Source organism: Lynx rufus, unplaced genomic scaffold (genome assembly GCF_022079265.1).
Source record: "Lynx rufus isolate CCGP_SWC_20201006 ecotype Redwood Valley unplaced genomic scaffold, mLynRuf1.p SCAF_8, whole genome shotgun sequence".
Taxonomy (NCBI): domain Eukaryota; kingdom Metazoa; phylum Chordata; class Mammalia; order Carnivora; family Felidae; genus Lynx; species Lynx rufus.
The window spans coordinates 21,631,132-21,647,959 of NW_025814896.1; the positions used below are offsets into that span (position 1 = coordinate 21,631,132).

General features: G+C 42.4%; 1 protein-coding gene across 3 annotated transcripts in view; it reads right to left on the minus strand.

Annotated features, from left to right (window-relative positions):
• RPRD1B (regulation of nuclear pre-mRNA domain containing 1B) overlaps positions 1 to 16,828 on the minus strand; it is a 50,920-nt gene that overhangs the window by 18,573 nt on the left and 15,519 nt on the right. For 2 of the 3 annotated variants that reach the window (XR_006960176.1, XM_047068517.1), the window contains exons 4-6: positions 11,521 to 11,633; positions 9,602 to 9,728; positions 3,182 to 3,357 (exon numbers count right to left, since the gene is read on the minus strand). Coding sequence is in view for 2 of the 3 variants with exons in the window: in XM_047068517.1 (XP_046924473.1) it covers positions 3,182 to 3,357; positions 9,602 to 9,728; positions 11,521 to 11,633 (416 nt within the window). In the remaining variant the exon portion in view is untranslated. The remainder of the gene's footprint in view (positions 1 to 3,181; positions 3,358 to 9,601; positions 9,729 to 11,520; positions 11,634 to 16,828) is intronic. The other variant, XM_047068518.1, reaches the window with a different exon arrangement.

Here is a 16,828-nt window from a genome sequence, read left to right on the forward strand (position 1 = left end):
TCCTATTTTAAGTAAGCTTCAGACCAAATTAGTGTTATAATTAATATGTTAATTTCTTCCGGGTCTATTTCAACTGAGACACAGTGAGCTGGGATGTTCCCCTTACTCTGTCTCACATTCTGACTCCCCGTCTGCTGTTTCTCCCCCAATAGAGTGTCAGCACGTCTTGCTCATCTCTGCACATCTCCTGACGGGTACGAGACTTTGCGGACTTTCTTCACGAAGAAGCAAGCAGCTCCTTAAAGAGTACAGAGCCTCGTTCCCATTGGAGGACTCTGACGCCTCCTTCCCACACGTTCTGTCTTTCGTCTTTCTTCACACACAGGTCTGCTCCAGTCTGGCTGTTTCCCATCTATAAACATATTTCTCTTCTTCGACTGCTATTTCCTTTTACGAAAAGGCTTCATTGCCTTACAGGAAGTTTGGATTTGCCCTTAAACCACAATCAGAGTTGCCAACTGTCTCCTTAATCTACGTTTCGTATAATCCCCTGGTTGGGTTTTATGTTCACCTATGCTGTTTATGCCAGAATGACTTCCTGGAGGGCAGAAACACAATCTCTTTCTGTGAGCTGTGACTGTCCCCTCCTACATCCCAGGGTGTGAGGCATCCTTGGCTCTGAATCCTCCTATTCCCTATCCCAAAGTTTAGGAGCCATCCAGAAATCTAATGTTAAGATTCTTAAGTGAATGACAAAAAGGTATGCTTATTGTGTGAAGGGAGATATGAATTAAAAAATAAAAAAAAATAAAAAAACCTCATGAGTTAACAAATCAGAACTTTGGGAAGAAAAGAGACTTTCAAGCAAAACATTACATTTCCAGAGTTCTAAGAATTCCACGTTTCTAATTGAAAGGCAATGAAAGGATTAAAAAAATAAAAGCAGATTTCATTTACATTCTGATATGGCAATTTTAAAGCAAGGACTGGCAGTGTTAAAAAAGGGAATGTTAAAAACGTAAGTATATTTGATACACTGTCCTCATCAATAGGAGACTCTGAGGATTTGGAATAATCCATACTAGTAATGCACCTTTCAAGTGGCATATACTTTACAAGGATATGGTGGAATAAGACCAGTTTGTTATGGAATGTGAGAGAAAAATCAGTTTCCAGAGAGCAGACTATTTGCATTTTTAGCAAACATGAATAAAGAACTACAGCCATCTCGCAACATCTTACACTGTATGTAGCCATTTGATTTTTCAAATAAGCAAATTTAGCTTCATTTTTACAGTGAATGGTTTTGCTCAAGTGGCTAACAGACATGGTTTGAAAATAGAAAGAATCTTTGGTTCCCAATCTGTACTTTCCAGTGGTGGGACCCTCCTGTTCGGATTCTTAAGTAATGGAATCCCAATGCCCAGATGAGCAGAGAATTTGGGCTGGAAAGCTACAGAACAGACCCAAATCTCTGATCCATCTCTCTGCTTAATGGCCTGTCATGGCACCTCACAAAACACTGGTTCTACAGAAACCCGAATGACTCCCCCAAGAAACACAGGGAGCAAAGTGCAACTGTGAGGAAGGGAAACAAACAAAGAGTTAATCCACTCTACCAACCCAATCTCCTTCTCAAAGACTCTGTCCTCTATGGTAGCTTGCCACGTTCCACCCAACAACAGCTGCTCATGATAATCAATGTCTGACAGATCAGAGAAAGCCCTTAATGTGTCGCCAAGGGGCAGTTCAACAGATGGCATGGTGACTTACAACCAGAATCATTAATTACACTCTCTTATTAGTCCCGGGGCACAGTGCTGAAAATGCTTCCTCAGTGAAAGATGAGCATTTCAGATAAATGACCGTCTGGTACTGCCTGTGAAACTCCCTTTAGGATTTCTGGTCAGTGTCGATTTCTAAATCTAAGCCATACTATTTTCACAGCCGCTTCCCATCTTCCACTTCTAGGGTGGCTTTATGAAGCCCGCCCCCCCCACCACCCCCGACCCCAACCCGCACCACTACCTATCTCTGATCCCATAATCACCGCAAGTAAGGATATGGTCAAAAGTGCCCATCACTCATCACCCGCCTCAAGTCAGCAACTGTGTGAAAAGGCAAACATAATAATCTCAGCCACAGAACTAGCTCCGTTTCCCCTCCCTCTGTGCCAGAGAACATGTTTCTTGAGTGCTGGGGTGGGGAGAGGGGACTATCCCCTCCTTCCCTTACCTACTCTGGTATTTTTCTTATAATATGTGACTGCTTCTCCAACTCAAAACTGTCCTCACCCCTGAAACCACTGGCAGCTTGGGGCAAGCGAAGGTTCCCAAATGTCCATACTGCTGGCTGCATTATGCAAGTGCTGATGTTAAACCACCATGTACTGAATTAAGAAGCCAAACAAATCCGTGGTGAGGAACCAGTTCTAGAGCCTTCCCCAAGGGCATTCACACTAATGTGAACTCAGGGTAGGAATCAGTTCCTTCTCCACGGTTTGAGAACTGGACTCCATAAACATTACTGTGAAACTGTAGAACTGATTGAAGACAGAGCTTAGAGGCAGACTTCTTATTGGCCTTAACCGTGGATATAAGTCAGAAATAAATCTCAATATAATCTGGACGACAGAAAATTCAAAGCATTTTCCAAATACCGCCAAATGAACATGCTTGGGTTTTATTAACCACCTATTCTTTTTGTACCTCAATCTATGTATATATATATATATATATGTTTTTTCAACGTTTATTTATTTTTGGGACAGAGAGACACAGAGCATGAATGGGCGAGGGGCAGAGAGAGAGGGAGACACAGAATCGGAAACAGGCTCCAGGCTCTGAGCCTTCAGCCCAGAGCCCGACGCGGGGCTCGAACTCACGGACCACGAGATCGTGACCTGGCTGAAGTCGGACGCTTAACCGACTGCGCCACCCAGGCGCCCTGTATATATTTTTTTAATGCGAATTCAAACTAAAGCAATATTAAGATCCTAAATGCTTTAAGACTTCATTGTTTGTTTCCTGCATTCCGGTTCGTTCCTTCTTGGACACATAAAATCGTGACTTCATTTTCAACTCGGTTCAAATAATTACACAATTATCTGATGGATGTTCTCATCTCATAAATTTTTAAAAGACAAAAAAAATGTGTTAATTAAAGCATAATAAAAATCTACTAATGTGGACTATAGGCAGGGAAACTTGGAAAGTCTGGGTCCGCCTTGCAACGTACTCACTTCTAGCTTTTTCTCCTTTTCTGACAAAACGTCTTTCTGGTTCTGGGTGTACTCCACCAACATCCGAGCCAGCTGGCGCCGGTCTTCCAGTTCTGCCGCCAGACGCCCGTTATATTCTGCTAGTAACAGACATGCTTCATCTACTGTTTTTGAGAGACGTTCGGCTGCCTCTTTGTCTACATACAAATGAGACCAAAAAATAGAGACAATATAGAAATCACACAGGCATGATTGCAAACATTTCTGGGGAAGGTTAACAGTTTCTCTCAACGTACAGAGTCCAAAAATAAGCCAGAACCTGTAGACAAACAACGGACTGACTGACAGAGAAACCCAAAGGCACTCACTCCTAATAAGATAGGACATTTCTGAATTACCTGAAGTGAGGGTAATCTTACAAAGGATTTCTAAATGCCTATTCCTGCAAAAGCTCTATAAATAAACCAAGCAGAAAGAGATATCTAAGCTCATACGTGAAATAATTTTTCCTTGCCTCTGAGAATTTCCAAAGTGCTCTCATTCATATTATTTTGTTAAGTATTCTTCGCACATTCTTTTGAAATAAAGAAGCAAGCACTCGTTTCTTGGGTGTGGAAACTATGACCAAATAAAAGCTAGAGGACAGGTTTGACACCAGGCAGTCAGCGGAGGAGCTGGGACTCAAAACCACGGCTCTAAAATGGACCCATAGGACTCTACCCCTTACACCACGTAAGCCTTAAACCCGGGGATGAGCTCTTGTCTTCCATTCAGCAAAATACAGGGTCTGATAACTGACATTCTTTCAAATTCTTTAACCGCGACCCATGCTAAGAAACACACTTTATGCAAACGCAGAAAAAAGAAGTGTTTCATAAAACAATACTTATCCTTACTATGTACAAAGTGTTCCATCTTCTTTTGTTTTTTTGTTTTTTTTTTTTTTGGTCATTACCTACCAGACTGATGTACATCCCATTAACGAGTTGCAACTCATTATTTGCGAAAAAACCGGGAAGCATCAAAGAAAGGGTATTCTTGGGAAAGAAGGTGAACAAGACTCAACATTAGGAAACGAGGAGAAGAAGAAACAAAAGGATGATCTGTATTAGGAAACAATAGATATAATTAATTTCATGCGGGTGTGGTGAAACTGCAACTTTAATATGTGCATATCATTTAAAAAAGGCCGTTAGGGGTCAAAAGAGCGGATCAATTCTTTGAACCAAGAACACTAGGGACACCAGCAGCTCTGTGGGACCAACTGGAAGGGGATTACAGGGATACTGGTATGCTGTTCCCTGTGAATACAGGTCATCAGAAGTGAGAGGCCTCAGTATTCTGGGAGGCAATGGGATTTAAGGATTCCCAACAGAGTTTCTGTTTGGCACACAGTCTGTTTGACTTTTGGATGCCTTCTTAATATGAATGTCAGGAGGTGAACTGTTGAGAGATCCCAAATTAGGTCTGATGCCAAAGATGAGGAACTTCTACACTCCTCAGGAGCAGGGAAACAAAAGGATGTTCTTGGTGAGGAAGAAAGAGTGAGCCAAAGAGAACACAAAGGAAAGAGACAATCTCAATCACAGAAAATTAAAGAAGATGGTGAAACTTATTCTTCAAGATCGGTGGTAAGGTCTGAGAACAAGCTGCCGGAGTGGTGAGGTTTCCTTTGTCTTCGCTTGACTGCATCTCTTTTCCCCCCAAATAGTTAATTCTTTAAAATGTTTTGAGCGCCCATGGCAAAAACGGCAAGGAAAACACTAATTTTAAGATTAAAAAAAGGTGGGGGGGGGCACCTGGGTGGCTCGGTCAGTTAAGCCTCTGACTTCAGCTCAGGTCATGATCTTGCAGTTCGTGAGTTCGAGCCCCACATTGGGCTCTGTGCTGAGAGCTTGGAGCCTGAAGCCTACTTCAGATTCTGTGTCTCCTCTCTGCCCCTCCCCCACTTGCGTGTGCATGCGCTCTCTCTCTCTCAAAAATAAACATTAAAAAAAAAAAAAGATTACAAAAAAAAAAATCAGTTCTCACCCTCCAAGTTGTACCAAGGGAGAGAATTCCTTCACACAAATAATTACAATCCAGAAAAATAACCTGTGATTTTAGGAGTCGCAGAAAAAATGCAGTCAAAGCGCAGCAGATAGACGCTTACTCCAGAGAACCTCCCAACTGCGCCTATCCTCACATGCTCTGCCCTCCCAGTTCTGCAGGCCAGTGGCTGTGTGCCTCTTTTGGCCAGCCCTCCACTTGTACACAGGCATCCTATTCCCTCTTGCTTACTCCAACATTCTGTTTCTGCAACTGTCCCTCACGCTTCCCCAGACCTCTCAATTTCTTTACTCTTCCTCCACAAGCACTGCCACGAACATACAGACATGCTGCTCTACCTTCTGGCCACGTGTGGCTTTCTAGCTACTGCCCCATCTCCCGGCTTCCCTTACAGAACTCTTCAGGAGAGCTGACCATATTCCTGGTACCCACCACCCTTTGTCCTACCAATGTCACTAAACCCACTCCGATCAGACTGCTATGCCCCAAACCTTCCAATTAGCTTAACAAATACGTGGCCTGCTATTATGTGCCCAACACCATTCTAGGCCCTCAGAGCAACAGGGAACAGGAAGGACAAAAACTCTCTGCTCCAAAGAGTTTACATTCTCAGGTAAGAAGAGAAACAATATGCTACATTTTGCATGTTTATCAACTGAAGGTAAGAATGCCGGAGAAAGAAAAGGCAGAGGAGAAAGCATGGAGCATTCAGAGGGAGGAGTGTAATTTTAAATGTACTGGTCAGGGTAGGGTTCACTGCGGTGGTATGTAAAGCAAGGCTTGGAAAAAGCGAGAGAACAAGCCATGTGACTATGTGGGAAAGATCATTTCAAGCAGAGAAAACAGCAAGTACAAAGGCCCTAGAACTGGAAAGTGCCTGGCAAGGAGCCTTTGCTCTGAGCAGAGGGAGACGTGATACAACTTCCATTCTAATAGATAACTCTGGCCACTCTGGTTATATTGAGCACAGAGTGACGGCTGGGACGAGAAACAAGGAGGAAGCACGGACACCAAAGAGGAGACTGCGGCGGTAACCCAAGAGAACATGGCGGTGACTCACACAGGCGGCAGCAGTGGAAGTGGTAACAATGTCAGATACTGGTTTTGGTCCTGGTCAATAGGGTTGTGAGGGGCTCATTTACTGATATGGGCAAGACCATAAGAGAAATGAATTCTGGAGAGAGGATGAGAAGTTTGGTTTGAGACAAGTTTGAAATGTCTTTGGAGACACCTAGCTAGCAACACTAAGCAGAAGGCCAGATGTACGGGTCTCAAGTTCAAGTGAGAGGCCAACACTAGACATGTAAATTAGGGAATTATTAGCCTAAAAATGGTTATTTAAGGCCACCGAATTGGATTAAGAGGAACAGACAGTAAAACTAACTAGAGAAGAGGGCTAAGTACTCAACATGAAGAGGGAAAAGAGGCACAAAGAAACCCCCAAAGGATACTGAAGAGCCACTGCTAGAGAGTGGCGAGGAAAGCTAGGATATGGAGCCCTACTTTCCTGCTGCTGCTGTAACAAATTGACCACAAACTCCCTGGTTTAAAATAACATAAATGTACTATCTTAATATTTACTATTAAGGGCCTCTTCTTCCATCTTCAAAATGCATCTCTCCAAAGACTGTTCCAGGGTCCTATCTCCTTCTCTGACTCTTGCCCTCCTGCCTCCTTCTTAGAAGGAGCCTGTGATTAGATTGGGTCTACTTGAATAATCCAGATTATCTCCCCACTTCAAGATCCTTAACTTCATCACATCTGTAAAGTCCCTTCTGCCACGTAAGAGTACATTCACAGATTCTGGGGATTAGGACATGGACAACAGGGTGGAGTCAGGGGTATCATTATTCTGTCTACTGCACCAAATGAGAAGAAATGACCAACTGGGCCAAAGGTTACTAAGATCAAGTTACGGTGACCACAGATAAAGATTGGGTAAAAATTCACCACTGAATTTAGCAACATGGAAGTCATCAACAACACTGATAAAAGCAATTTCAGTAAAGTGTAGTCAGCAGAGAATGGGAAGAGGGGAAATGGTGGCAGATGAGTAAAGGCAATCTATTTAAGACGTTTTACTATAAAGAACAGAGAAATGTAGGAATATCTGGGTCAAGGAAAAAAGTCTCTTCCACGTGGGAAAAAAAGTACATGATTTTATGCCATAAAGAATGATCCAGTAGACGGAGAAAATGGAGAACTGTTGGAGCTACATCCTTGAGTAGTGAGAAGGAACAGGGCTAACAAACAAGTAGGGGGCTGGTTTAGAAAACAGCGTCATCACCCACCAAAGTAGGAAGAAAAGTCAGCCTGTGTGCGTTATTTGTTTTTCCCAGCCACACTCAGCTGTTCAGGTCCAGGAAAGGAACAGAGGAAAAGCTGGATTTCAGAATGGTGGTTATCAGGGGCTGAGGGAAGGAGGAAATGAGTTATTAAATGAGTATAAAGTTTCAGTTTTGCAAGATGAAGAGAGTTCTGGAAATCGGCTGTGCAATAGTGTGAATGTACTTATCAACACTTCTGAAGTGTACCCTTGAAAACAGTTAAGGTGGTAAATTTTGTTAGGTGTATTTTACCGCGATAAAAATCAAAATAGGGGAGCCTGGGTGGCTCAGTCGGTTAAGTGTCCGACTCAACTTCAGCTCAGGTCACGATCTCACGGTTTGTGGGATCGAGCCCTGTGCATCTAGCTCTGCACTGACAGCATGGAGCCCGCTTGGGATTCTCCCCTGCTCTCTCTCTCTCAAAATAAATGAACGTTAAAAAACAATCAAAACAAATTTTTTATTAATTTAAAAAAGCTATGAGACATGAGACCTTTAGGTCAGTGAAAACAGATAAATAAAATCACATACATTGCTAGCTTTATGTTAAGTTGCTCCCAATTTTTACAGACTTTGATTCTGATAGTACGAATAAATGAGTTGATCCTTATAGTAACAATAAAAGTTGAATTTAACCAGGAGAAAAGCTGGGGTTTGCCGGAAGACCACAGGCAAGAGGGCAAAGAAAAACAGGGATTGAGGGTGTACGTAAGGGAGTGATTACAAAGACTCCATGCTAAGTGAAGAAAATAAGGGCACAGAGAAGTGGAAGCTGGAAAAAGGCAGAAGGAGCAGTAGACTGTTCAATCTAGAAGAGGGTTCAACTGCTGGAGATGGGGAAGTGGGAGCGCGAGCCGAGACGCGGCTTGTGGCATTTAGACAGCCTCCATGTTGTGTCCTCCAACTAAGCACCCTCCTAGCCTCAAGGCCTCTCCTTGGACTGACTATACTCTCTGCTTGGGTGGCACTTCCTTCCCTCAGAGAGCCTCACGGCTTGATTCTTAATCTTGGGGGTCCTCTGATCAAAGGTCATCTCATCAAAAAGGCTTTCCCTGACCCCCTTTAAAATACAGGTGTGCCTCGGGAGATATTGCAGGTTTAGTTCCAGACCACTGCGATAAAGCAAGTATCACAATAAAGTGAGTCAAGTGAATTTTTTGGTTTCCCAACGCATGCAAACGTTACATTTACACTACGCTGTTCCCCCCCCAAGTGTGCAATAACATTATGTTAAAAAAATGCACACGTCGTAATCAAAAAATACTTTGTTGCCAAAAAATGCTATCACCTGAACTTTCAGTGAGTCCTACTCACTGATCACAGATCATAACAAATATAATGAAAAAGTCTGACATATTCCAAGAATTACCAAAAGGGGACACGGAGACATGAAGTGAGCAAATGCCATGGGGAAAATGGCACCAATAGACTTCTTGAAGGCACCTAATCTCTCAAAGCCTCAATTTCCTCTGACGCAATATGGGGATATTCAGTGACCTCAAAAGGTTATCACCAAGAGTAAAAAAAAAGTATCTGGCACAGAGCGTACTCTATAAACATGAGTTCATGCTTCACTCCTTCCTTTCAATTCTCCATGCATAAAGCGGGAACGTTACTTGTCCCTCCCTATTGAAACGGGGGTGATCATCATGAGGGCAAAACGACATGACTGACAATACACACCCAGCATTCCTGGCATTAAAGGCACTACCATCCACGGGGTGTGTCAGTGTGTACAAATCACACAGCACTCAACCGTAGTTTTTTTTAGTAAGAGGATCACGAGTTTAATACCTTCTCTCCTGGCCCCCACATCACACACACAATCTGCCCTGTGTTTTCAACAGACCTGACTTAGGAGTGCTGTGGGTAGTGGCAGGCCTGCATTTCTGCATAGTTCCTAGAATCACTATTAAAGCTTGGACTATTTCAACAGCTTTGCTGTTTTGCAAAACTCAAACCGCACAGAAGTCTATTATCTCCAAACATAAGCATGTCCTAGGGCCTGATGCCTCAGAGATATATCCCTCTTCCCTCACCTTTCACCCCAACTCTACCCTCTCACCTGTTATTTTTTCCAAGAGAGAAACATCTTGCACTTCTTGGGGCAAAGAAGCAATTTTCTGCCGGACAGTAGCATCCCCCGATGCAGCATTCTCCAGGTCCTGCAAAGCTTTGATCAGTTCCTCAGTCTGTACAATGAAAACACAAACAACGCTGTCCATTAAGATGTAGGAGACTTAAAGAAAATTAGCTAGAAATAAATGAGGTGGAGGCCAATTCTAAAAATAATCATTCCTGACATTTAAAAAACATTGTTCTTAGTACCAGAGCCTATACTGAGGTCAATGATATGGAGTCTAAGAGAATGTACAAAGTTAATTTTTCTAAGTCAATGACAGAACATAAAGAAATTCTACATAATTCTGAAAACAACAACAACAAAAAACGCCACAACTTTTTAAAAGAGCATGGTTTCGGCAACTGAAAAAAAATGGAGTCTGGTTCATACTGCTAGGTTTCAATGTTCATTTATTTATTTTTGAGACAGAGAGTGTGAGTGGGGGAGGGGCAGAGAGCGAGGGAGACAGAGAATCTGAAGCAGGCTCTGAGCTCAGGGCTCCAACTCACAAGTTGCAAGATTGTGACCTGAGCTGAAACTAAGAGTCAGAAGCTTAACCGGCCGAGCCACCCAGGCGCCTGGTCACTGCTTAGTTTCAAATAATGTATGATTTCTAATACAGAACAGTCTTGGTCTCCAGTACAGAACAAAGGCATACACACCAGATGTTGAACAATTGTGTGATGACTGATTAAATGAAATGACACCGCCGACTTCAATTCTTCCTTGGATTTGCTTTACAAAATAAATGTCACAAAGATGACAGTTTCGATTTTGGCAGCCACTCCCAAAATTAAATGTGTCAAACTCATTAATTACAAACAAAGGGGGAAAAGACACAGAAAAGAGCAAACCAAGAATGCATACTCTGTGTATCAAAAAAGAGGTTTTTAAATCATCAGAAAACAATGAACACCAACAGGTTAGCCAGTCCATAAAGACCCAGGAGACAAACTGACAATGCAGACAGTAGTCAAGTTATCCTACAAGTTGATAATTCAGGCTGTCCTCCTGGAAGTTTTTAAATGGAAAGATATGTAACGCTGTTTTCACTTAACCCACCATATAAGTCAACATTTTAACATAACACAAATCAGACATGCTTCCTATTTACATGGGTCTTGGCCAGACCCATGTATAATAAAGTAAAGCTATTTTAGGCAAAATGAGAGGCCATGTAACTCAGTCAAGAGCATAGTCTCTGAGGTCAGTCAGACCCAGATTCAAATTATGACACTGGGCAAGTTATTTAACCTGTCTCTTTGAGCCTCACTTTCTTTGACAGTAAGTAAAGTAAGTAACTAAGTAAGTAAATAAATAAATAAACAGCAAAAATTAAAACCACACAGAGTTCATGAGCCAATTTATATGAAGGGCTAAACAGCAGATATATAATTAAAAATTCAACGGCCTGTTTTAATATTTAAATAGGTTATATTGTAGCAAATTTGCTATTGCTGCACAGACCGTCCTAGAAACTAATGAGTTATTTACTTATTAAAAAAATAACCATGCCGTTGGAGAAAAGCCATAGCAGAGGACATTCAAATGTCTTTGTAGCATTATCTACCCTTTCACAAAAATCTACTTTTTAAGAATATTGTCAATTCCTAGGAGTGAAAAAAAGCCAAGTCCAAATACTCTATAAGACATAAACCCATCCAGGCTCATGGCATGCGAAGACAAAGGCAAGCCTGCTATCTGCCAAGTTTCCCTGGGTGGATCTTGCACCCAGCGCCCCCAGAACTGCCCTCTGGTGATTTTGTACTATTGGGTCCTAGCGCCACCTTGTGGCCATAATCTTCAACTAGAAGTCATGCCACAAAGCTGCTCTGCCCCACTCTCTGGGAGTCCAGACATACCAAGAGGGGTCCTGCAGAAGGATCTTGGGGAGAGTAGCTTCCAGGGTAGTCGTCATCCTCCTCCTCTTGGATCTGCTGAAAAGTTCGCTTCAGGGATTTCTTCTCTTCTGCTGCTAGAGGAAAGAAATAGGGCACAAACTTGGGTCACGACAGCCCGTGTAGGTAAGAGTCAAATGCTATGCACAATGGGCCACATGCAAAAAAAGGGCAAAAGGGGGTGTACATTTCCAAAGATAGCTTAACGTTAACCTAAAGGCTATTTTAAATTGGTGGTAGTTCCCTACATTACTGAAGAGTCAAAAATGGTCTTAGGTCTGTCATCTCACATTGACTCACTGAAAAAAATACTACCGAAAACATGCATCTAAAAACGAGACTTCCCCAACTAACACATTTCATTAAAAAGCTTATTTCTTGGGGCGCCTGGGTGGCGCAGTCGGTTAAGCGTCCGACTTCAGCCAGGTCACGATCTCACGGTCCGTGAGTTCGAGCCCCGCGTCAGGCTCTGGGCTGATGGCTCGGAGCCTGGAGCCTGTTTCCGATTCTGTGTCTCCCTCTCTCTCTGCCCCTCCCCCGTTCATGCTCTGTCTCTCTCTGTCCCAAAAATAAATAAACGTTGAAAAAAAAAAAAATTATAAAAAAAAAAAAAAAAGCTTATTTCTTAAAAATAAAAGGTAACAAGAGAAGTAAAGTGGCAAGAAACCCATGAGACAATATAACAAAGCAAGCCAATATACGGGAGGGTTTGTAGAGAATATACTGCATATTAAATGGAACACTATATACTTCCCAGGAGGACTTCAGAAAATAAAAACAGGCATTCCCCACTTTTCTAAAGCTTGCTTTTATGAAAGACCTACAGTAACAGCATCCGTTTTCACTAACCAAAACAAATTCAGAGAGGATATTTGCTTTCACAAAGAAAGGCAAAAAGTGAATAGTGGTCAGCATTTGTTTTGAAGGGAGCATTGACAGAGGTGGTGTGCACCCCAAGCAGCCAGAGGGGCCCGCCAAGTTCATTCCAGAAACTACATTCAGAATTTCAACATAAAGCCACCAGAGCTTTGAGCTGTATCTGTGAACATCTGTGCTTCATATCGATTTATTTTGTGCATCTGTTAGCAAGATGTGGCCTAAGGTATCAGAAAAGCCTAAGAGAGGTTATTTTTGGAGTCTGGGAATGCTCAAAACTTTTTCCATATAAATTAACGGTAACTGCTTCTTCACTTTATTCCAACTTGGCTTAGGAAAGGTTTCATAGATACGGTCTACTTTCGACAGCAGGAGAAACCTGTAGTAGAGAGAAACCAACCAATAAAATTGTGTCAGAAACTCTAAACACCCACGCTATGATAAGCATGTCCATTTCAAAACTCTTTCCTTTTGCATCAAATTGGACAATACAAAATAAATGCCAAACATCTGTGGGACACAAGTCTAAATGACACGTTCAGGCTTGGAAAGCAAAGAAACAATGGTACTCCTAACGTGTGCCAGGCGCTGCAACAGCTTCTGTACATTTAGTCCTTCCAGCAACCCTAAGATGTAGTCTCTCCATCTTGCAGGTGAGAAAATGGGAGGCCCAGAGAGGTTAAATAACTCATCTAAAGGTATGTACGACTTTCAAAAATCTGTGCTCTTTCCACTGCAGTCAAATTCCTTAGCAGCACACAATCACTCTCTCATCTGTCAAACGACAGGTCGCCATGCACCTGCCTTAGAACTCTGTGAGTTATAAACAGAATAACGTACACTTCTTGCTTAATTAAACACTTTCTCCTGGAAAGAAGGATGTAGTTCCTGTTTCTGCCTTACACATTAACTCACCAAACTATGCTTGATGTGAAAGCCAAGTCAGTATCACGGGTTCTATTTTTTGTTAATGCTTTGCTCCTCTGTTCTACTAAATATCTGCAACACAAGCAGGCCTCACTTTGCGTGATTCTATTATGCATGGATTTGCTACCACAGTTTAAATAACACCAGTCCCCCAACAACACAGTCCAAATTTCAGTTACTGTGGCATATTAACTCTGAGTAATTACATAAAGAACAAACTTCACTAACTTCAGTCCACAAATCACTGCATAAATAATACAAATGCATCATGATGGGTGACCACATCACTTCTTTCAAGGTCAGTGGCTGGTCACTGCACAGCTGTTCTTTCAGTTCACACACCACCAGCAAAGTGTTTAGCTGTGTTGTCTCCCAGTGATCAAATGCACATGGCATTTTATAAAAATGATTAGTCAAAACAGGGAACTGGCTGAAAATGACAAAGATGAAAGAGCAGCCCAGAAACTAAAACTAAAGCTCATGACGGAAGTGAATGGAACGTCACGAGAGCTGGAGAAGACGTAGCTGGCGGAGGGGACACTGGTGCTGCCACACCCTTCCAGAAACTCTAGGTCCGCAGCCAGAGTCACCTGGGGAAAGCCAGCTTGTCCACAGAAATGAAGAAAGTGGTTGTGACGAAAAGGATGACCGTGTCCCAGAGGAAGCAACGCTAACAACACTTCACGCTTCGGGAACTCTCCAACTTATCTCACGACACGGCAGGCACAAAGGCTAAGCTGCCGGAAGCTGATCCAAACTTCAAGGACGCTTGCTCCGTACCACAGATGACACAGGAAGGCAAGCTCTGCACAAAGCCCTCTTGTTAAGCTCATTACAAAGAAATAAAACACTTTAATTCTCAATGTTTCTAACGTTTTATGTGACAGCATGCTAGGCAACCATGAGTGTTACTATCTTTTCTGTTTCCCTATAGATTTGTAATGAACAGTGAGTTTTTTATTCTCTGACAAAGAATTTTTAAAAGTCATAGAACGATCATAATTTTTCCCATTAAGATCATTTTGCATGGTTTCAGCTCACATGGTCATTTTTATAGTCCTGCACTATGCAAAATAAGGACAGCTATATTTGTAGAATAATCTAATGGTATATAATTTGCATATGAAGTATCTAACAGTACTAAGCACACACTAGCTGCTAATTAATATGCGGCGTAGAGTATGACCCAAGTAGACACTTGGCCACCACAGCATCAAAGAGGCCCCTGAGTCAGGAGTCACCAACAAAAAATAAGCACATGAGCAAAACAATTTTTTAAATATTTTTTGGTTCACTTCCAAGCACCTAGAACAGTGCTCGATTAAATAATTGTTAAATATGCTAAGAACGGTAGAAAAATTACAAAACTTGAATTTTTCAGCTTTCAAACTTCCATACAGAAGTTCTTATATATAAAAGCCACACACCGTTTAGTATCTCCGGACATTCAGAATCACTGAATTTGGGCACTGGAAAGCCTTAGACAGATCTATGTCTTTGCTTTCAACCCACCTCGTTTGGGCCCTGTAGCCAAAGTCACCTGCCTCCGAAACTGGAGTGCTTTCTACCACTTCATGCTGCCACTCGCTCATGGCATTACAAGACTGAAATCAAACTAATGAAAATAATCACAGGCCCATTTCTGTCCTTTGTCCTCCCGGTGGAAGAGGGTGTAATAAGAAAAAACCACATCATCCTACTTCAATTCTCTCCTCTTTCCACTTGGAGGACCTATTGGAAATGCATTATCATGACTTCCTCCCTAAGCCTCCTCCTTTCCTGAACTACCTACCTACTCACACTATGAACACTTCCACTGGCCCCATCTTCCAAGTACATCACCTTGGAGACCACCAAGATCTCTCCTGAAGTTCTAACTTCCAGCAGAGTCTATGCTTCTGAGAGGAACCTTACAGATCTCTCCTGTCTGTTCCTTCCCATTGCCTCTTATCAGTAATGTGGCTTTCTCCATGCCTGGTCCAGACCACTGTCCCAACTGGTCTCCCTGCATCTAGTCACTCCTTTTTCAACTCAGACTACACTCTTATGAAATGAAATCACCCACTGCACCTCTCTCTCTGCTCAAAAACCTATAATGGCCTCTAACGATGTGACAGTAATCAATGTCTACTAGTGGTAACTGCATGAATCATCATCTCCCTCTACGTCCACAGCACTTGGCCCTTGCTACTTTGAATGGCCACTGGCAGGCATGGGCCTTATCTCTCTGATAGAAACATTAAGCATCTTATTTCTTTACATTCCTATAATACCTAGGAAAGTGTCAACAGACCCAAGCTGGAAACCTCTTGAAAGCAGAGGCGGCACAGAGCTTGGAAGATGTTAGTGCTGTGCCAAAAATGACTATATTGCTTCCATTTACACTAACAGGACAGCCTGCTCTGGTAACTCTGCCCTGATTCATCTGTACAAAGTCAGCAGTTACGACGCCTGGGATTCTCAATCTAGCCAGGCAGCTACTAAAAACAGCCTAGGAAATCTGTCAGTCAACAACATACCCTCCCACTATCAATTCAGCTTCCGACCACAGTATTTACACTTCATTTTTGACTTATTCAACCACTCTGTTACAGGCAGGGCAAACACTATGGGTGGCTCCAATCTGCCTGTCCTCATGTCGTATACCGTCTATTCTATACTCCAACCTGTCCCTGTGTCTCTAAGGGCCTTGTACTTGGCTAACATTCAAGTAATCCTGGTTACCTAAGCATTTATCATGTGTCTCTTGGAGACCTGATTGTGATAGAATTTCACACACTATAGCAGACTATGAAATTAATTTTAAGGCAAAAAGCCTGAAAGCCCCGAATCATTTTACGAAATACAGTCATCTACCTGTAAAGCTAGGTCTTCCAGACAATCCACCTGAAATTTTCTGGGATTAAAAAACAAGCAGAAAAAACCCCAAACCCACAGATCTGATGTTACTTTTAGAACGAAAAAGAATCAGGAAATATCGTTTACAACAGCTCCCTCATTCTTTGTTCCCTCCCTGCAAAATAAAGGCAACTTTTAAAAGAAGCATATCAAACTTTACTCACAGAAAGATCCGAAGCAAAGGTCTGCTGCTGGAGGTACCATCCTGAAAGCACTCATCAGTACCGTCTAATCGAACTAAGTGCCCAGGTCCAGACCTGAACACCTGGGGACGCTGGGCCTGGAGCTCGTGCTCTTAACCACTATGCCTTCTAGTCTTGCACAAAATCTGGGGGACTGAAAATACTAAGCCTCTTCCTGTGTTTGCCACTGGCTCATACTGAGAAACTTAGAACATTAGATATTAAAACCTCAATCAAATAAAAGTCATATCGCCACTTTGCTAATAACATCTTACCTCCGTTATCTCAAATGACCCTCACAACAACACTATGGGGTATTAATACTAACAGACACATGGTACAGTGAAGAACCCAAAGCTCAAGAAGTCAAATGCTACGCACAAGGTCAC